The sequence below is a fragment of the Stomoxys calcitrans genome, chromosome 3, assembly GCF_963082655.1.
Source record: "Stomoxys calcitrans chromosome 3, idStoCalc2.1, whole genome shotgun sequence".
Classification (NCBI taxonomy): Eukaryota; Metazoa; Arthropoda; class Insecta; order Diptera; family Muscidae; genus Stomoxys; species Stomoxys calcitrans.
Window position 1 is genome coordinate 62,497,364 of NC_081554.1, and position 22,558 is coordinate 62,519,921.

General features: G+C 38.9%; 1 protein-coding gene across 10 annotated transcripts in view; it reads right to left on the minus strand.

Annotated features, from left to right (window-relative positions):
- The window catches only part of LOC106088092 (CUGBP Elav-like family member 2), a 596,808-nt gene that overhangs the window by 209,404 nt on the left and 364,846 nt on the right, over window positions 1-22,558 (minus strand). For 5 of the 10 annotated variants that reach the window (XM_059364561.1, XM_059364557.1, XM_059364559.1 and 2 more), the window contains exon 2: window positions 8,338-9,271. The exons of the other annotated variants lie outside the window; for them this stretch is intronic. In XM_059364561.1, the coding sequence (XP_059220544.1) occupies window positions 8,338-9,100 (763 nt within the window). In that variant the 5' untranslated portion in view covers window positions 9,101-9,271. The remainder of the gene's footprint in view (window positions 1-8,337; window positions 9,272-22,558) is intronic. 10 annotated transcript variants of the gene reach the window in all.

A 22,558-nucleotide genomic window follows, 5' to 3' on the forward strand; every position in this document is an offset into this window, starting at 1 on the left:
ATTCTCGTACCAATTCTTCAATATACAATTCAACAAATTCCTAAAGATCACAGATGCCTAACACAACTTCATAATGTAATATATTGAAACGAACCACCGTTTCTCTACAATCGTTTGCAGTTCGCCAGATCCAGTAAAGGCATGAAACTCATATTACCAAGATTTAAAAGACTCTGTTCCGAACGGCAATTCGACATTAACACATCACGCCTGAATTAACACATCGCTCCCCAATTATTTGCAACTGCTAAGCAATGCTTCCACTTTTAAAACTGAGCTTTTTTAATTTTATGCATGGCTTATTAAATCACTTTTAAAGTTCATTTAAAACAAAATAGTTTTTTTGTATTACATTTTTTTTTGTAATAGTCTATTATAATTAAAAATCCTTAATATCAAGGAAAATATATTTCTTACGTGATTTTTGCGGGTTGTTAGGGTCAATATGTTTCCAAATGCAAATAAAACGAGTTTATTTCATCTTTTTTCTCGACGTTTCGTCGGCTTTTTTTCCGACCTTTTCAAGAGTTTATTTAGTGAAATCTATTAACAAGAGACGCCTTTTAAATGTTTTGTTCTGTTTTGTTACTTTTTATGGTTTTTTACTTATATATGCTTACCTTTTCATTATTCTCTTAATTTATAAAAAAAAAACTGGACATCACGACACATTTATATAAAAAAGGACGAACAATAACATCGTACAAGAACTGTGTAAGAATAATAACGTAACGAAATGGGAAAGATCAAAGTTTGTTTGCAATTCAGCCTTGGCTCCACAACTTTACGGTTTGTCGAAAATACATAAGGACAAAGTACCTCTTAGACCTATTTCTTCTTCAACGAAAGTGCCGTGCCACAATTTATCGAAATTCATCGCTAATATATTAAAAACACTAACATCTTGATTATACAACGTTAGAAATTCGATAGAGGTAATAGAAAGAATAAGGGACGTGATATTAGAAAATGACGATATACTTGTATCATTTGACGTGGTATCATTATTTACAAATATGCCAACACATTTGGCTATAAAAAACATCATGAGTAAGTGGGAACATCTCAGGAACACACTAAAATGACGAAACAGATGTTCTTAAAAATCTTGCAATTTTGTCTCATAGAAAACAACTATTTTAAATACGAGGAGAAGATTTACCATCAAACATATGGGCAACCCCCTCTCACCGACTATAGCTAACAATGTGTTAGACACACTTTTGGACGAAGAGTTTGGGGGAACTAAGAAGCCGAAATATAGAAATCAAGTTTTTAACGAAATACGTGGACGACCTCTTGGGAATAATCAAAAAACAAGACGAGCAGAAAATACTAAGGCTACTTAGCACATATCACACGAAAATTCAATTTACATTGGAAAGAGAAGTAGATGGCGAAATACCATTCTTGGATATGAAGATTATAAGACAGGAGAACAAAATAGTTACAAACTGGTACACGAAGGCAACGGCATCTGGACGAATGATGAACTACAACTCAACACAACCTAAAATGATGAAGACAAATATGGTAACTAGCTTTATCAAAAAAGTTAAAGACCTTAGTGACGAGCAATATATTACACGCAATATAGCAAAAATAGGAACCATACTAAAATTAAAGAATTTTCCACCTTCACTTATAACGACTCTTATTTAGAATGTTATTCACCCCAAATAATACATACATATATGAAAAATCATTGGAAAATACTTATTTTCACAGTGTACCATATATTCCCAAATTAACAGAGAACAATGCTTGGGCACCAAACAGAGAAAATGAAAAAACAACAATCGCATACAAATCAAACCACACACTACAAAAGCTGTTCACAACAACAAATACCAAAGAAGACAAACCCCAACTAGACAATGTAGTTTACGAATTGACGTGCAATGTGTTATATGGGCACCACTCGACGAAAACTGAAAATACTGCCATTCGAACACGAAGCAGACATCAAGAAAGGCAGAGAAAGCACAGCTTTATCACAACATATTAAAGAGACGGGACACAACATTGACTTGAAAGATGTGCGAATACTTGACAGAGAGAGAGAAATGAAAGTAAGAGGTATACTCTTGAAAGTTTACGTATACAACGGAAGATAGAGAAGTCTATGAACCCGAAAGAGGATAAAGATAATACAAAGCTACAGTATTCCCTTGGAATAGTTTAGAGTGTGATATTATTGAGTTGCCCAAAAAGTAATTGCGGATTTTTCATATAGTCGGCGTTGACAAATTTTTTCACAGCTTGTGACTCTGTAATTGCATTCTTTCTTCTGTCAGTTATCAGCTGTTACTTTTAGCTTGCTTTAGAAAAAAAGTGTAAAAAATGTATATTTGATTAAAGTTCATTCTAAGTTTTATTAAAAATGCATTTACTTTCTTTTAAAAAATCCGCAATTACTTTTTGGGCAACAATAGTTTTAAATATTTCGCTGCAATAGTTTATATTTTATTTATTATAAATGTGTCGTGATATCCAGTTTTTTAAGTTAAGTTTGTTTTTCTTTGAATCCGAACTGCGAGCCGCAGCGCGTCCATTTTAAAATGGCTTCTACAAATGGCATAGCAAAATTGTTTTCTAATGTTCTCGCCAGGATTCGAAACCAGGCGTTCATCGTCATAGGCTCCTCTGTAGATATATTATACAGTAAATGGATGAAATGGAGAATGGGAGAATGAGTAGTTAGAGAACATACTTCCTTCTGTCGTTCTTTTCATAATATCCCAATGGTTGGTCTATGTGTCAACTGATATCATGATGAATTAAGATGCCTTTCATTGTCTGCCTTTCTTGCTTGGTGTCTTAAATAGTGGTCCTTTGAATTGGAGTTTGTTAAAAATAATTTAAAAACCTTATACCACAAACAATTAATTAATCAATCAATTTAACACCAAAAACCAACTACCCATCAACTCTTCATTAGTATTCTATAGAAGAAAAAACACTTTATTAGTCGCTTACTTTTTTTTATATATGTAAGAAAACATTCAACAAATAAAGTGCAATTAACAACACAATTTTAATTAACTTAATATTTACTTGTTTGCAATAAAAACACTTCTCTCTCCACCTGTAGCAAACTCAAACTAACAATTGCACTTCATTAAACCTTATTTTATTTTAAAATTATTGGTGCTGATAAAGTGGTAGTGGGTTATTTAAGTCATCTTATTGATTTAGCTTTTACAACATAGTTTTTTTTTAGCTACCAGTATAGGATTGGGCAAGTATGAGGTGGCGTATCATCATATTAAAACACCAGCGGACTCACCAGATAATAAATCTCCCATGTTTTTAAATTAAATGTGGCCATTACTGGACACTGGCCTATTGGTGCACAAGTATCTGAACAATGCTGACTTATGTATAAATGAGGAATAACTACAACGCTTTTAGTAGGTAAAACATGCTTTCCATAGAAGCTCAAGGAAGAGGCTACCGTATTGCAAAGGTTTGCATGTCTGCCTATGATTTTGAACGTCCGGGTTCAAATCCTGGCTAACACGTCAGAAACAATAAACAAGTAAAACGGGTATATCCGAAAATCTCTTTTCGTCACAATCCGGTGAACATTGGATAACTTATGCAACCAAATTCGGTCTAATAAATATAAGTCACTGTTGAATTTTGTATTTCAAATTTCAGGTGGTCTAAAACTACTTACTGTTTAAAATTTTTATGGGCTTCATACTCTCAGCTATATCTAAATATAGTCCGATCTGAACTATGGTTAAGTCAGATGTCGCGAGGCTTAAATTAACCCTCAGTTTGAAATTTTAGAGAAATCGGGTAATAAATAAAGTTTTTATGGGCTTCAGACCCTCAATCGGTATATCGGTCTATATGACAGGTTTATCTAAATACTGTCCGATCTGATCGATATTTGGATCCTATATTGGGAGGCCTAAAGCCACGCACCGTTTCAAATTTCAGCGAAATCGGGTAAAAAATAAAGCTTTTATGGGCTTCAGACCCTTTATCGGCAGATAGGTCTATATGGCAGCTATATCTAAATATAGTCCAATCTGAACCATATTTGGATCCTATATTGGGAGGCCTAAAGCCACTCACCGTTTCAAATTTCAGCGAAATCGGGTAATAAGTAAAGCTTTTATGGGCTTCAGGCCCTTTATCGGCAGATAGATCTATATGGCAGCTATATCTAAATATAGTCCGATCTGAACCATGGTTAAGTCAGATGTCGGGAGGCTTAAATTAACCCGATGTTTCAAATTTCAGCGAAATCGGTTGAAAAATAATGCTTTTATGGGCTTTAGACCCTTAATCGGGAGATTGGTCTATATAGCAGCTATATCTAAATATAGTCCGATCTAACCCATGATGAAGTCAGATGTCGCGAGACTCAAAATAACCCACTGTTTCAAATTTCAGCGAAATCGGATAAAAAAGAAAGTTTCTATGGGCTTCAGACCCTTAATCGGGAGATCGGTCTACATGGCAGCTATATTTAAATATAGTCCGATATGAACCGTGGTTAAGTCAAATGTCGCGAGGCTCAAATTAACCCACTGTTTCCAATTTCAGCGAAATCGGGTAATAAATAAAGCTATTATGGGCTTCAAACCCTTAATCGGAAGATCGGTCTATATGGCAGCTAACTCAAAATATAGTACGATTTGAAACATATTTGGGTCCTATATTGGGAGACCTAAAACTACTCACTTTTTCAAATTTCAAAAAAAAAAATCGGGTAAAAAATAAAAACCCTTTATCGGCAGATCGGTCTATATGGCAGCTATATCTAAATATAGTCCGATCAGAACCATGGTTAAGTCAGATGTCGGGAGGCTTAAATTAACCCGATGTTTCAAATTTCAGCGAAATCGGTTAAAAAATAAAGCTTTTATGGGTTTCAGACCCTTAATCGGGAGATCGGTCTATATGACACCTATATCTAAATATAGTCCGATCCAAACCACATTTAGGTCAGATGTCGGGGGGCTAAAATTAACCCGCTGTTTCAAATTTCAGCGAAATCGGATAAAAAATACAGCTTTCATGGGCTTCAGACCCTTAATCGGGAGATCGGTCTATATGGCAGCTATATCTAAATATAGTCCGATCTGAACCATATTTAGATCAGATGTCGGGAGGTTTTAATTAATCCACTGTTTCAAATTTCAGCGCAATCGGGTAAAAAATAAAGTATTTATGGGCATTAGACCCTTTATTTACAGATCGGTCTATATAGCAGCTATATCCAAATATGGTCCGAATTGGCCCGTACAAGAACCACAGCAGCGTGCATCAAAAAGACGTAGCTGTGCCAAATTTCACCTCAATATCTTAATTTTTTAAGGCCGTGGAGGGATTACAACAGACAGACGGACAGACACACGGACATAGGTAAAAATGTGGTAGGTTCGTCTAGGACGAATTTTGGGTATCCACCTCTCTGAATTGCGCAAGAAAATTTGGTTTTATTAACTCAGTTCTTATATGAATTTTTTTAACAAAAATCAAAGTAGTCATATCTGGTAATCGGTAATCGGGTCTATATCTGTATAAAGTCCGATTCGGACCATTCTTGGCATGAATGCTGGAAATCAGAGCAGAAGTCTTTGTGACAAATTTCAGCGAATTCAGGTAAAAATTTAGGCCTCTAGAAGCCCAAGAATTCAAATCCCAGGATCGGTTAATAAGGGGGCTATATCAGTTTATAAACCGATTTGGATCATACTAGGCATGGATATTGGAGGTTCTACCAAAACTCTTTCCGCCGAATTTCAACCAAATTAGATGAAATCCTGGAATCAGTTTGTATGGTGGTATATCAGTTTATTGACTGATTCAGATCATACACAGCACTGAGGTTGGAAGTCAGAACAGAAGTCCGTTTGCCAAAATTCAACCAAATCGCTTGAAAATTTAGGTCTCTAGGGGCTACCACGATTTCGACAGAAGGATGGACGAACAGACGGAATGACTCGGATGAAAATTGAGGTCCCTAGGGGCTTACGAAGTCAAAACTGGGGATCAGTTTATATGGGAGCTATATCCAAACCTTAACCGATATGGCCCATTTGCGATCCCCAATGACCTACATAAATAAGAAGCATCTGTGTGAAATTTGAAGCGGATTTTCTAGGCTATCGTGATTTCAACAGACGGACGGACAGACGGAAAGACTAGGTTGGTATATCCCCCCTCCTATGGTGGTGTGTATTTTTCAGCGGTGGTTATCCTCACCTATTGCTGGAGACATTTATGGGGTACTTTGCCATGCAAAGAAGCCATACTTCTCCCCAAACAGTTGTTGTACTGCGGTTCGCTGTTCGGACTCGGCTATAAAAGGAAGTCCCTTATTATTGAAGAAGGAGATGAACACTTTCTCTGAGAATGACATAATCCCCATCGATTGGGTGCCGAGCCATAGCGGAGTAGGGGGGAGTGCAGTGAAGGCTAGAGGACTGCCGGCAATTAACTTGGTTAACCCGAAGCTCTTCGGGTCGACGCAGTCCCAGTTAAGAGCGTGGGCTACGAACGCTGTAACACTATGGAACAACGAAGCGTTCGTAAAGACGACGAAAATCCTATGGAGAGATTTTTTAATATCGGAAGGGGGGGGCGGACCCTCCCCCTTACCCCAAAAGTACTACCCAAAAAAAAAAAGTGGACCGATCGGGACAATATGGGATTCAAATTAAAGGTATTCAAGAGTAGAGTACGAATTTTATAATAAAAGTTGGGTCTAAGTACCTGAGGGGCCGCCCCGGCCCCAAAACCCCTAAAACTAGGTTTATTTGACGATCATGACAATATGGGACTCAAATGAAAGGTATTCGGGAGTAGATTAGGAATATGGCCAGGAAGTAGGAATAGACTTTATAATTTATTGATATCGGAAGGGGGCGGACCGTTACCTCCACCGTTACCCCAAAAACACCATCCAAAATCAAAAGTGGACCGTTCGGGACATATGAAAGGTATATGAGAGTAGATAATAAATCTGGCATACATATTCATGTCGAAGTATAGGGGGTCACCCCAGCCCGACAATATAATGGGGACACTAGACAATCACGGATATATGGGACTCGGTTTATTTGTTCCGTATAGACTGAAAAACGGCAGAACCGATTTTTTCGAAGTTTTCGCATATTGCACAGGTTGGTCTGGAAAGAAATCTAGTCCATGTAATTTTTCGGTATAGGAAGGGGACGGACCCTCCCTATGGAGAGATCCTATGGAGAGATTTTTTGATATTGGAAGGGGGGCGGACGCTCCCCCTTACCCCAAAAGTACTACCCAAAAATAAAAGTGGACCGATCGGGACAATATGGGATTCAAATTAAAGGTATTCAAGAGTAGAGTACGAATTTCATAATAAAAGTTGGGTCCAAGTACCTGAGGGGCCGCCCCGGCCCCAAAACCCCTAAAACTAGGTTTATTTGACGATCATGACAATATGGGAGTCAAATGAAAGGTATTCGGGAGTAGATTACGAATATGGTCAGGAAGTAGGAATAGACTTTATATTTATTGATGTTATATTAACCCAAAATCAAAAGTGGACCGATAAGGTCATTATGGGTATGAAATGAAAACTATGTGGGAGTAGATAACGAATCTGGCATACATATTCATGTCGAAGTATAGGGGGTCACCCCAGCCCGACAATATAATGGGGACACTAGACAATCACGGATATATGGGACTCGGTTTGTTTGTTCCGTATTGACTGAAAAACGGTATTACCGATTTTTTCGAAATTTTCGCATATTGCATAGGTTGGTCTGGAAAGAAATATAGGCTATATAATTTTTCGGTATCGGAGGGGGGACGGACCCTCCCCCTTATGCAAAAAAACACAACCCAAAATCGAAAGCGGATCGATCGGGACAATATAGGTATCAAATGAAAGGAAATGGAGTAGAATACGAATATGGTATTAAAATTTGAGTCTAAGTACCCATCGGGCCGCCCCAACCCCAAACAGACATATTGAACGTTTATTTCAATATGGGGCTCAAATGAAAGGTATTCGGGAATTTTGATACCTAAGGTACACATATGACCTTCAACTAAGTTCATACATATGTGCAAATTTTCAGCATTTTTTATTATTATTTTTTTTTTTTTGAGTTAGTGCGTTCTTTCAACTATCGAAAATATTTTTTTTTCTCCATTTGCTATTTTAATAGATTTAATCGATTTGCCCGAGTAACAGTGCACAAAGTGTCATTACCCATAGCATTAATGCATCCATTTGTGCATGATTGTATGTTTGGAAGCGGGTGTCCATAGATGTAATTTGCAAGAGAGTTCATAAGAGTTAATGTTGTTGCTACTAATTACCTGGAACTAAATACGGGGCAGGATTTGGTGCTGGTTGCCAATATGTTGGTGTTATCGAGGGATACAATTGTTGCTGATGTTGATGCTGGTGGTGGTGGTGCTGTTGTTGTTGCTGCTGCTGTTGATGCAGATTTGAATGCTGATGCTGGCGATGATGGCCATTTGTGGTTGCCCCACCCAAAGGCGGTGGCGAGGATGTGTTGGTGGATTTGTTTGTTGCCATTGTGGTCATCAGAGAGGAGATTCTATGCTCGCCCCCACTAGCCTCCAAAATGGAGGGGTGAGGGGAAGACGTTGTGGTGCATAGAGTGGCCGAAATGGATGTTGTCGATGTAGCCATTATTGAATTTGTAGAATTCGAGGATAATGAGATGGCAGCAGCAGCAAGGTTGTTACTACCACCGCCATTACTGCTATTGCTGATGCTGTTGCTGCTGTAGCCCATAGCCGTGCTTAGGCTTTTGTAGTTGCTGTTGTTATTGTTGATGTTGATGTTGTTGCAGCCAAGGATGCCTTCGTTTACATTTCCGCTTCCGTTGTAGGCAACAGCAGCTGAGCTAATGCTATGGCCATTGCTTATGCTGTTACTGCTGTTATTGTTTGGGCTACTAATATTGTCATTGTTGTTGCTACTGTTGTTGTTGTTGTTGTTACTGTGATTACTTGTGCTGTAATTTGCATTATTCGCTGCTACCAAACATTGTGCCGTTGTATTGCATTTACTTGACGCCATTGAATAATCCACTAAATTGCGATTTTTCATTTTAGTTCAACTTAATGTGGAGTTTTGTTTTTGCCTCTATTTCAAGCTTTTGTTTATTTTGCTAATATATTTTTGTTGTTGTAACTATTGTGGCTTTTTGTTTTTGTTCTAGGTTTTTATTATTATTTCATAATTATTTGCGTATTTTTTTTCTCATTTTCACTGCATAACCTTTGAGTTGAATTAATGGAATTGTATCATTTAATTGTTGTTGCATCATTAAATTTTTAAACGATTAAACAAAATCATAATGATTGCAGTTTGTAATTACACACACTCATACATATATGCTATATCTATTCACATGGTTTGTAAATATTTGCTTAAGATATTCAAAAGGGTGTTTGTGTTAGAGGAGAATTGAAATTTGATGTGAGGAGACTTGACTAAAGGAGAAAAGTCTATTAGTCATTCAATGTGCAAATAGGCAACTAACCTAGACATTCGGTTTGTAACACCTCGAAATATGGATTTGTGACCCCATAAGGTATATATATTCTTGATTGCCTTGAGATTTCAAGTCGATTTAGCCTTGTCCGTCCTTCCCTCCGTTTGTCGAAATCACGGCTCAGAAGTTCAAGATTCCACATGGGAAATAGCTGCCATGTAGGCAGCTATTTCAAAACATGAATCGATATGGCCCATTTACAATCCCAACCGACCTACACTAATCAGAAATATTTGTGCAAAATTTGAAGCGCCTAGCTTAATTGCTTTGGAAGTATGCGTGCTTTTGACAGACAGACGGACGGAAGGACATGGCTAAATCGACTAAGAAGATATGTTGGCTGTTATATGTTAATTTTTTACTTACTTAATAACAACATCCAACGTTTCATTCGAAAGGGATGACTCCACCATTTTACTGCTCACTAAATAATGAGTAGGTGGAAGTACGTAATCTTTTGGTGGCATGGCAATCTGATGAGCCCTCTGGAAAAGGACGAAATCGCGATCATTGCAGTCCGTCCTGATAAATTTGACTCACCACAGTAGCTAAGGCTCTTTAAAGTGTTTATGTTGTTTTGTTTTGCAATAGAAGTAAGAAATAAGAACCCATTGGTCTAAGCTGGTTAATCCAACAATAAAACAAGTAAAAAGGCGTTAAGTTCGGCCGGGCCGACTTTGAATACCCACCACTTCGGGTATTTACTTAAACCACCTTTCGTCAAAATCCGGTGAAAAATACATACCTTATGCTCCATAGCAGCTACATCGAAATATGTTCCGATTTGAGCCAAATACTAATTAGGACAAGTCATTGTTCAATTGTGTATAACAAAATATTGATCTTTTTAGTAGCTATATCTAAAAATAAACCGATCTGAACCATATACGACACGAATATCGAAAAGCTTAACATAAGTCACCGTGTAAAATTTCAGTGAAATGGGATTATAAATGCGCCTTTATGGGACCAAGACTTTAAATTGAGATATCGGTCTATATGCCAGCTAAATATATAAAAATCTGGACCAATTTGGGCCAAGTTGCACAAAAATTTCGAAGAGCTTAATACAACTGTCCCAAATTTCGATGAACTCGGGCAATAAATGGGCCTCTTATGGCCCTATAACCTTAAATCGAGAGATCGGTCTATGTGGCAGCTATATCCAACCGGACCGATCTAAGCCAAATTGAAAAAGAATGTCGGAGGGCCCAACATAACTCACTGTCCCAAATTTTGGCAATATCGGACAATAAATGAGCCTTTTATTAGCCCAAAACCTTAAATCTAGAGATCGGTCTATATGGCAGCTATATTCAAATCTGGACCGATATGGGCCAAATTGAAAAAGAATGTAGAAGGTCCAAACACAACTCACTGTCCCAAATTTCAGCGAAATCGGACAATAAATGCGCCTTTTATGGGCTCAAAACTTTAAATCGAGAGATCGGTTAATATGGCACCTATTTTCAAATCTGGACCGATCTAAGTTAAATTGAAGAAATATGTCGAAGGGCCCAACATAACTCACTGTCTCAAATTTGGGCAAAATCGGACAATAAATGCGCCTTTTATTCGCCCAAAACCTTAAATCGAAAGATCGGTCTATATGGCAGCTATATCCAAATTTGGACCGATCAGGGCGAAATTGAGGAAGAATGCCGAGGAGCCTAACACAACTCACTGTCCCAAATTTCAGCGAAATCGGACAATGAATGCGCCTTTTATGGGCTCAAAACCTTAAATCGAGAGATCGGTCAATATGGCAGCTATATCCAAATCTGGGCCGATCTGTGCCATATTGCAGGAGTATTTCGAGGGACTTAACTTAACTCACTGTCCCAACTTTCGAAGACATCGGACAATAAATGCGTCTTTTATGGGCGCAAGACCTTAAATCGAGAGTTCGGTCTATATGGCAGCTATATCCAAATTTGGACCGATCAGGGCGAATTTGAAGAAGGATGTCGAGGGGTCTAACACAACTCACTGTCCCAAATTTTGGCAAAATCGGACAATAAATGCGTCTTTTATGGGCGCAAGACCTTAAATCGAGAAATCTGTCTATATGGCAGCTATATCCAAATCTGGGCTGATCTGTGCCATATTGCAGGAGTATTTCGAGGGACTTAACTTAACTCACTGTCCCAACTTTCGAAGACATCGGACAATAAATGCGTCTTTTATGGGCGCAAGACCTTAAATCGAGAGTTCGGTCTATATGGCAGCTATATCCAAATTTGGACCGATCAGGGCGAATTTGAAGAATGATGTCGAGGGGTCTAACACAACTCACTGTCCCAAATTTTGGCAAAATCGGACAATAAATGCGTCTTTTATAGGCGCAAGACCTTAAATCGAGAAATCTGTCTATATGGCAGCTATATCCAAATCTGAACCGATCTGTGCCATATTACAGAAGTATTTCGAGGGACTTAACCTAAATCACTGTCCCAACTTTCGAAGACATCGGACAATAAATGCGTCTTTTATGGGCGCAAGACCTTAAAGCGAGAGATCGGTCTATATGGCAGCTACATCCAAATCTGGACCGATCGAAGCCAAATTGAAGAAGAATGTCAAAGGGCCCAACATAACTCACTGTCTCAAATTTTGGCAAAATCGGACAATAAATGCGCCTTTTATTGGCCAAAAACCTTAAATCTAGATATCAGTCTATATGGCAGCTATATTCAAATCTGGACCGATATGGACCAAATTGAAGAAGTATATCGAAGGGCCTAATACAACTCACTGATCCAAATTTCAGCAAAATCGTATAATAAATGTGGCTTTTATGGGCCTTAGACCCTAAAAAGGCGGATCGGTCTATATGGGGGCTATATGAAGATATAGCCCATCTTCGAACTTAACCTGCTTAGGACAAAAAAAAAGAATCTGTGCAAAATTTCAGCTCAATACCACTACCCTATGTTGGTTCATGTCTGGTATTGTGTCTCCACCTAAGTGCCGGTATCGGTTGGCATAGTGTTACACACACGTTAGTCGCCCACGCCCCTAACTCGATTTACGTCGCACCGAAAGGCTATGGGTTTACCAAGTTTATGGCCTTCACTGCTGAATCGTCTGTTCTTTCATTCCCCTTTACTCCTCTATAGACCAGCACACAAACGATGTGGATCGTGCCGTCCTACAAGGAGGTGTACATTTCCTTCTTCCACTCCAAGACTGCTTGTGACCTTACCGTCGTAAGTGTTATTGCCACCATGGCCGATTTACATGTCCGTAAGGATGTTAACACGATAGGTGGTAAACTATCGATAATCGCAACATTCGATGTTTTCAATATTTCTAATTACAAATGTGGATAGTACCATTATCGATATCGAATGAAAATAGCGTTCTCTACAGAAGCAATGTATCTTATAGGACGTTTTCAGTGTTGATTCGCTTATTTTTGTTAAATTTTGCAAAAATTTAACTTTCACGATAGTATCGATAGGAAAAAATAACAATCGATATTCAGACAAAATATGAAAAATCGATAGTATCGAAAGTGCCATCGATATTTTGCCAGCTCTAGTCTAATTCAATGGCCTCGTGTTAACACCACACCATCTCACGCATTTCATGGTCGCCCGGATATCCGCCTGCAGTACCCTATTATGGTCAGGCATTCTGAAACAGATCTCAGTCCCTGGGTTGTCAGTGAAGACCCCCAGGTCCACTATGTCCTCTAGCTTAGATCCATCTGTGTAGCATCAACTTCTAGATGACAACATCAGAGTTCTGTTAATCCAAGACTGTTCCGCTGGCAACAGTGCCTCGCACTCGATCTCAAGTGTCGTCTCAGGTATTCAATCGGAAACCTCTGCCATTTATTTCCCAGCTTCCTATCGTCGCCTCGAATGTGCGTCTATTCACTCGCCCATTGCCCTAAGTCTAAGAGCTGCATTGGCATCCTCACACTGGCTATGGGCCGAATATTTAGAATAATCTGCCTTTGTGGGTGTGGTTTTCATTGCTCCACCTACGCCAAAGCATCATGTTCTATGAACCTGTTGGACCATACCTTATGTTGCACTTTTCTCCATAGCAGTCCACCAAACTAATGAGGCGTAAGTGAGTATTGGTCTAATCACGCTCCGGTAGAGCCAGTGGACTATACTCGGATTCAGACCCCATTTTGAGCATACGGGTTCAAATCCCTCCTCAGTCATTTATGCTGGTCATCCAAAGGAGTGGCGATAAAATGCCCCTTAAGTCATGGAACCCGCAATCTATCTACCTATTGCTTAGCATATGGATTATCCAGTCTCTAAGAACCCGGTCTACCCGGCACTGGTCTAAGGATTGGATCATTGTGTTGGTCCGCACATTTCTAACAGCTCCCTCGATGTCAATGCATACCGGCAAAGTGTAGTGCCCTCGTACAGGGCAGTATCCTCCGACCTTCCCTAGACATATTCATGCTGTTTGTATTTGAGCAGTTCGCTGGATGTCCTACTCTTTATCATGGTATCCACGATACGTTCCATCGTTTTGAGTAGAAAGGATGTATGGCTTATATGGCTGTCGGTCTTTGGAGTCACATAACATGCCTTGCCGAGCTAAGGTTTATATAACACCCTTGTCTTCAGCCAGGATTCTGGAGTATATGCAGCGTAGCTGATATATCCGCCATGTAAACCGATCTCTTGCTTTGACTTTTTAAGCCCCCGGAGGCCTCAATTTTCATTCGATTTTGCCGAAATTTGGCACAAAGGCTTCTGCTTTCTTAACATCCACGCCAAGTATGATCCCCATCGGTCTATAAACTGATATAGCCTCCATATAAACTGATCTCCGCTTTTGACTTCTTTAGAGCCTAGAAGCCTACAGTTTTGTCCTATTTGGCTGAAATTTTATACCCTTCAATATCCACACTTAATCCCGCCTATAAAGGTCCCTTAATAGATATAGCCCCGTATAAACCGATCCCCCCATTTTACTTCTTAAGCTCCTAGAAGACGCAATTAACATCAAATTTGTTAAAAACTTTGCATGTTAAGTTTTGTTACGACTTCCAATAGCCTTGCCAAGTACCGTCCAAATCGGTGCAAAACCTGATACAGCTCCCATATAATCTCCCGATTAGCCTCTACGGGTCCTAGAAGCTATAGCTTTTGTCTGGTTTCCAGAAATTAGGTACGTAAAGCATACACGAGTCCTCGAACTAAGTTTACTTGTATAAATTTGTATCAGAATCCATGGTGGTGGGTTGCCAAGATTCGGCCCGGCCGGACTCAGCAAGGTCTTAAGCCTAGTATTGACCTCATTCACAGCGCAAAAGGCCTATTACATTATTGCGAAATCTCACCGACTTTTGTCTTTGTCAGAACACAAACAAAAGTCAAACAACACCACGCAACAAAGACAACAACAAAATGGAAGCAGAGTTGATTCGGCCCGTTTCGTGAGCATTTAAATACATTTACAATGAAAATTGTGCGATATTTATCATGATGCAGCGACATGTCGCTACTATTTTGCTCATAGAACTCAGCACCCTTTGTACGGAATGTGTTCGCATTATCTTCGTCACCATGTTTATACCCACTACCGAAGGATGGGGGTATATTCATTTTGTCATTCCGTTTGCAACACATCGCAATATCCATTTCCGATTCTATAAAGTATATATATTCTTGATCAGCGTAAAAATCTAAGACGATCTAGACATGTCCGTCCGTCTATCAGTTGAAATCACGCTACAGTCTTCAAAAATAGAGATATTGAGCAGAAACTTTGCACACGTTCTTTTTTTGTCCATACGCAGGTTAAGTTCGAAGATGGGCCATATCGGAATTTATTTTGATATAGCCCCCATATAGACCGATCCGCCGATTTAGGGTCTTAGGCCCATAAAAGCCACATTTATTATCCGATTTTGCTGAAATTTGGGACAGCGAATTGTGTTGGAACTTGACATCCTTCGTCAATTTGGCCCAGATCGGTCCAGATTTTGATATAGCTGTCATATAGAACGATCCTCCGATTTAGGGTCTTTGGCTCATAACAGCCACATTTATTATCAGATTTTGATGAAATTTGGAACAGTGAGTTGTCTTACGCCCTTCGACGTCTTTCTTCAATTTGGCGCTGATTGGTTCAGATTTGGATATAGCTGCTATATAGACCGATCTCTCGACTTAAGGTTTTGGGGCCATAAAAGGCTCATTTGTTGTCCGATGTGCCCGAAATTTGGGACAGTGAGTTAAGTTAAGCCCCTTGACATAGTTCTGCAATATGGTACAGATCGCTCCAGATTTGAATATAGCTGCCATATAGACCGATCTCTCGGTTTTGGGTTTTGGGGCCATAAAAGGCTCATTCATTGTCCGATGTCGCTGAAATTTGAGACAGTGAGTTGTGTTAGGCTCTTCGACGTCCTCCTTAAATATGGCCCAGATCGGTCCAGATTTGAATATAGCTGCCATATAGACCGATCTCTCGACTTAAGGTTTTGGGGCCATAAAAGGCTCATTTATTGTCCGATGACGCTGAAATTTGGGACAGTCAGTTAAGTTAAGCCCCTTGACATACTTCTGCAATATGGCACAGATCGGTCCAGATTTGCATATAACTCCCATATAGACCGATCTCTCGGTTTTGGGTTGTGGGGCCATAAAAGGCTCATTTATTGCCCGAAATTTGGGACAGTGAGTTAAGTTAAGCCCCTTGACATACTTCTTCAATTTGGCCTAGATCGGTCCTGATTTGAATATAGCTGCCATATAGACCGATTTTTCGATTTAAGGTTTTGGGGCCATAAAAAGCGCATTTATTGTCCGATGTCCCCGAAATTTGGGACAGTGAGTTAGGTTAAGCCCCTTCTGTAATATGGCCCAGATCGGTCCAGATTTGGATATAGCTCCCATATAGACCGATCTCTTGGTTTTGGGTTTTGGGGCCATAAAAGGCGCATTTATTGTCCGATGTCGCTGAAATTTGAGACAGTGAGTTTAATTAGGCTCTTCGACATCCCTCTTCAATTTGGCCCAGATCGGTCCAGATTTGAATATAGCTACCATATAGACCGATCTCTTGATTAAAGGTTTTGGACCCATAAAAGGCACATTTATTGTCCGATTTCACCAAAATTTGGGACAGTGCTTTGTGTTAGGCTCTTCGACATTTTTCTGTAATTTGGCCCAAATCGGTCCAGATTAAGATATAGCTGCCATATAGACCGATATCTGGATTTAAAGTCTTAGCCCCATAAAAGGCGCATTTATAATCCGATTTGAGATTGAAATTTGACACAGTGACTTATGATAGGCCTTTCGACATTCATGTCGTATATGGTTCAGATCGGTTTATTTTTACACATAGCTACTGTACTTATTAGTATGTGGTCCAAATCGGAACATATTTCGATATAACTGCTATGGGACATAATTTATGCAATTTTCACCGGATTTTGATAAAAGTTGGTTTACATATATACCCGAGGTGGTGGGTATCCAAAGTTCAGCCCGGCCTAACTTAACGCCTTTTTACTTATTTCATAGTGCGTTTTGGCAGTTGTTCTTGTGAAAATTCGAAGTCAGTACCAGGCTCTACTTGATACATTTAATCTGCTTAAGCTTAAAAACAGAAATATTTCATCATTCGATTAGGGTGCACACTTTTTATTTGCCATTTCATTATTCAAACAGTGTCGATTTTCCTAATTATAAAAATAATACAAACAATGGCAATTTTGTGTAAAGTATGGCCCATGATGATATGCCATAACATATTCCCTGATTTAGAGTTATATAACGCCAAAATGATCAGATTACTATGTTGATATCTGATGCCAACATGATGTTTGTTAGCGTTTGTTTGTGCATTCATGCTGGATATTGGATTTCAAAATTGAATTACTAGATATCAATAAAGGAAACAAAACACAAGGAATCAGCTTAATACTCATAAATGTCTTGTGGACTTTAATTATCTGTTAAACAATAAGCTTTAGAAATAATACTGACCATTATAGGAAAATGTTTGCTTTATGCGAAAATCTCCCCCACGTCATTGTGGAATTTAATTATGCTCTCTTTTGCCATTAATTAACAACATTACACATTTTTTTGTTTTTTTGTTCATTTCATCTGACTTCATTCATTTGTTGAATTATATCCTTCAATGCTTTGTTTCTGCTTTCTGTTTTCAATTTCAGATCACAGATCGTATTTCAGCAGTTTGGTTTTTAAATGGACACATGTCCATCAAAGTCGGATAGGGGAAACATATGGCCACATATGTACGAGCAATCGTACATTTGAAAGATTTGTGGTGTAAATATTTTTTCAACATTTGATACATTTTTTCCTAGGTCAGCCCAAGTCTGTCTGTTTGTCATAAAATTTATGAAGAGCTCATTGGAAATAGGAACATTTCATAATAGGAATACAAAGTTGTTTCCGCCTCTACATGTTTGTGAGACATGAAATGGATACAATGACATCAAGGGATTTTTCTTAAATTAAAATTTTGTCAAACTAGACGATGTTCCACTCAAAGAGACAAAATTCAGGTGGTAGTGTCTATGCTCCAAAAAATAAAAAAACAATTTCAATATATTCAAGTGTTTTTTGCTAATTGAGACATAGGTGTGTGACATATATAGCGAACAAGGGGCCAGGGGATAAGCGGGATTATACCAAAAAAAATGCTACAAATTGGGAAGAGCATCATTAACGCACGGCGAGTAATTCAGTATTCATGGCTAGTATTCTACATAGGGTTGCCCAAAAAGTAATTGCGAATTTTTCATATAGTCGGCGTTGAAAAATTTTTTCACTGCTTGTATTCGTATTCTACACTAAAATACCTTCCAATTGAGCCCTATACTGCGATGGTCAGTAAATAAGTCCTTTTTGGGAGTGTTTTTAGGGAGCGGTGGCCCCCTAACACTTTGTCGCACATTTTGATATACGATTCGTATTCTACTCGTATATACCTGTCATTTGAGTCCCATATTGCAATGGTCGGTAAATATGTCTGACTTAGGCGTGTTTTGGGGGTTGAGGTGGTCCCCCAAACACTAAAGTACCTTGACCCTAATTGAAACATCTTGAAATCTCAAAGAAATTATATATTCAAAATAAATATGTACAAAATATTAAATGAGCAACTTTTTTACTGGATTCCGACCTCTTATTAAATGTACAATATTTGATCAAAAATCGCCTTCGCCTATAGGATGCTAAGTTGCGAAGAAGAATGTTCTTCATTCGTCCCACTATGGGGCAGAAAAGTTTTTGTGAAGTAAACACCGCAATCTGACCATTTAACGCAGATTAAAAAATTACAAATTCTCCCACAACCATGTTACTGAAGAACAATAAGGTTAAAGGGCAATGATAACGAACTTCCTCTTTAAAATCATGTCGGAACGTCACAGTCGTCATATATCAAACCTGGCACTAAAAATGTCTTCGACTGAAGATTACGAATGCTATGCGGTATGAACGAGTCATTTAACCACAATACCCGTAGTTTCACATAAGCCTGCCCAATAACAGCATTGATGTGATCTATCCAGCTAAAAGATTTGTCAAAGACCACCCCCAAATTCTTAGCGCTATTGTGACCCTTTCACTATTAACAATGACTTCAATATCGCGCAGCGACAGTCTCTTATTCCTGTGGACAATCAAACACTTCGATTTCCGAGGATTCAAATAAAGACCATTCACCTTGACCCACTCACAAACACGGAAGAGATCGTCATTAAAATGCCGAATACACTGATCAATGTCATCCATATGGCTGCTCAGGTGGATTTGCATGTAATCTGCATACCTATGTACTGGGCTGTAGACTATCTGAAGAGGAAGGTCGTTAGCATACATAGACAAAAGGAGTGGACCGACGATAGACCCTTAAGGGGTACCCCTACTAACAAGCAGTGGGCAAAGCACCGTAATCCCGTATGTACCGTTTGTGAGCGATACGTAAGGTATGTCATTATGAGTCTCGTAGATGTACTCGAAAAAAATCGAAAAATTGACGAAGTTTTTAACACAAGTTATGGTGGTCAACGGTGTCGTAGGCCTTTGAATCCAGTAGAACCAGAAAGCAGATCTTAGTGTCATCAATGTCGCTCCTTATGCATTCCGAGACTTCGGACAAGGACAAACAACTGTGGTCATTGCGATAACCCGATTGAGTATCAGTTAACAATGATTCCAGCGAGAAATATTCAGACATCTGATCATGCACGATTTTTTCAAAAACCTTGGAAATTGCTGGAAATTGCTATAGGGCGAAACTTTGTATTAGGATTACGCACAGGCACAATCTTAGCATAGTTCTTAGAAGTGGGGAAATGTGCTCGAACTCAGCATCGTATTGAAAAGGTTGGTAAAATGTGGTAATAAGCGCGGAAGAAGTATACGTATAAACCTAGGATCAATTCGGTCAGGTCCAACAGCGTTTGACTTAATCTGTGTAAAACATTTTAGCACTTCTTCTTGGGTAACGCATCGGAGCTCAAAGTTACCTTCATCATGCAAGCCATCATACCCATAAAATGTGGAATCTGCCAGTAGTGTGGTATATAAATAAATTTGTTGTTGAGCTCGGGAAATCTATGAGCATCACACAGGCTGAAACTATGAGCTCCAATCTGTATGGAGTTCTTCGTTATCACAAGAAGCTTGGCTGCAAGTTACCAGGCGCGTCCACAGGTTGTGGATAGTGGAATGGTCCATACGGAGTAGCTGCAACTGCAGTATCGAGTGGAGAATCTCAGTGAGAGTGGAGAATCTCAGTGAGAGTGGAGAATCTCAGTGAGAGTGGAGAATCTCAGTGAGAGTGGAGAATCTCAGTGAGAGTGGAGAATTTCAGTGAGAATGGAGAATTTCAGTGAGAATGGAGAATTTCAGTGAGAGTGGACAATCTCAGTGAGAGTGAAGAATCTCAGCGAGAGGCCAGGTGGTTGCTTAAATACAGAGTGCCTATGATGCTCGATACGACAAGTTACGAGTTATTGGCGCCTTTAAATAAGTAATGGCCATCATGTTCCCGCAGCGATTGGTCGTAAAGACCGGTACGAGCTATGAGGAGCTATGAGGCGAGGATCGCCACCTCCACATGCAAATGTGGCTACAGCAACAACTAAAACAACAACAACCAAAAGAGCAACCAAAAGCTCTAGACTTCCCAACTCCTATATCGTTAATAACCTTTCATTTGCTCTTAGAATCAATGACCAGACTGAATCGGTTATAATGGCATTAAATCTTTACTAAATCAATTCGACTATTCGCATACTTTCTTGCAGCACTTCTTGGGTCTCTAGAGGGCGCAATTCTGGTCCGATTTGATTGATTTTCGGTTCGATTTTGCACGTGGTGTATTGGTATCACTTCCAACAACTGCGCTAAGTCTAGTTTAAATCGGTCCATGTTTTGATATAGCTGCCATATAAACCGATCTTGGGTCTTGACTTCTTGAGCCTCTAGAGGGCGCAATTCTTATCCGATTTGAATGAATTTTTGCACGAAGTATTTGGTAATGATATCCAACAACTATGCCATGAAAGTTCAAATCGGTTCATAACCTGATATAGTTGTCATATAAACAGATCTGGCGACTTGACTTCTTAAGCATCTAGAGAGCGCAATTCCTATCCGATTTGGCTGAAATTTTGCATGACGTATTTTATTCTTACTTTAAACAGCTGTGTCAAATAAGGTTCAAATCGGTTCATAACCTCATGTAGCTGCCATAAAAACCGATCTGGGATCTTGACTTCTTGAGCCTCTAGTGGTCGCCATTATTATCCGATTTGCCTGAAATTTTGAACGACGGATCCTCTCATGACCATCAACTTACGTGTTTTTTACGATGTTTCACCAGTGGTTGAAAGTGATATCAAAACACCATGTGCAAAATTTCAGTCAAATCGGACGACAATTGCGCCCTCTAGAGGCTCAAGAAGTCAAGACCTAAGATCGGTTTATATGGCAGCTATATCAAAACATGGACCGATTTGGCCCATTTACAATCCCAATCGACCTACACTAATAAGAAGTATTTGTGCAAAATTTCAAGCGGCAAGCTCTACTCCTTCAAGAGTTAGCGGACGGACGGACAGATGGAAGGGCATGGCTAGTTCGACTTAAAATATCACGACCATCAAGAATATATATACTTTATGGGGTCTTAGACGCATATTTCGAGGTGTTACAAAACAGAATGACGAAATTAGTATACCCCCCACCTATGGTGGAGGGTATAAAAAGATAAAGACTCAATATATGCCTGTCATTTCCAGAGACAAATCTCTCGACCTCAAATGATTTTAGCATCACAACACAAGATTGGCCTCCAAAGGGAAACTATTAAGAAAAGGCTATTTGTTGTGTCTTTTTTGTTGCAATCTCCCACTTTTTGCTTCAATCGCTGTGCAAAAGTTCATACATGGCAATTTTAACCCAAAACGTTTTAGTGTTTGCTTTTCTTTGTTTGTACTTTCTCGATTTCCGTAGGAAAAGCGAGTGAAAATTTTTTTTCCTCAGCCAAATATTCTTTCGATTTTTTTTTTTGTGTTTTTTAACCAAAAACGTATTTGTGCATGAACAAGACAATTGGGAAAGAAGATGGAAAAAAAAATGACATGAAGTAGATGCACACAAATCTATGTAAAACAAATAACATTCGTACGTAGTACTAAAATGTTTGCAAGTGACAGGCCAAGATATCAGATGGAACGAAACACGTACAAAAGTGTAGAAAGGAAGTAATTTTTTCCAAATTTTCAAAAAAATTACATCTCTTTTCACAGAATTCGGAAGATTTTTTCTTTGAAATTGATGTGTAGACAAAATTTTTCTGTGAGTCTTCAATATCGTTAAATTTCGCACCTATTCTGCATAAATGAGTCTTTTGTTCTTCCCGTAATAATGCCGAAAACCTCACTGATCTCCTTTTAACTACTACTGAGTATTCCTTCAATTTCTCACTTTCAGAATCTCTAGGAAAGCTGGAGAAAATTGAGTTTGTTGCCA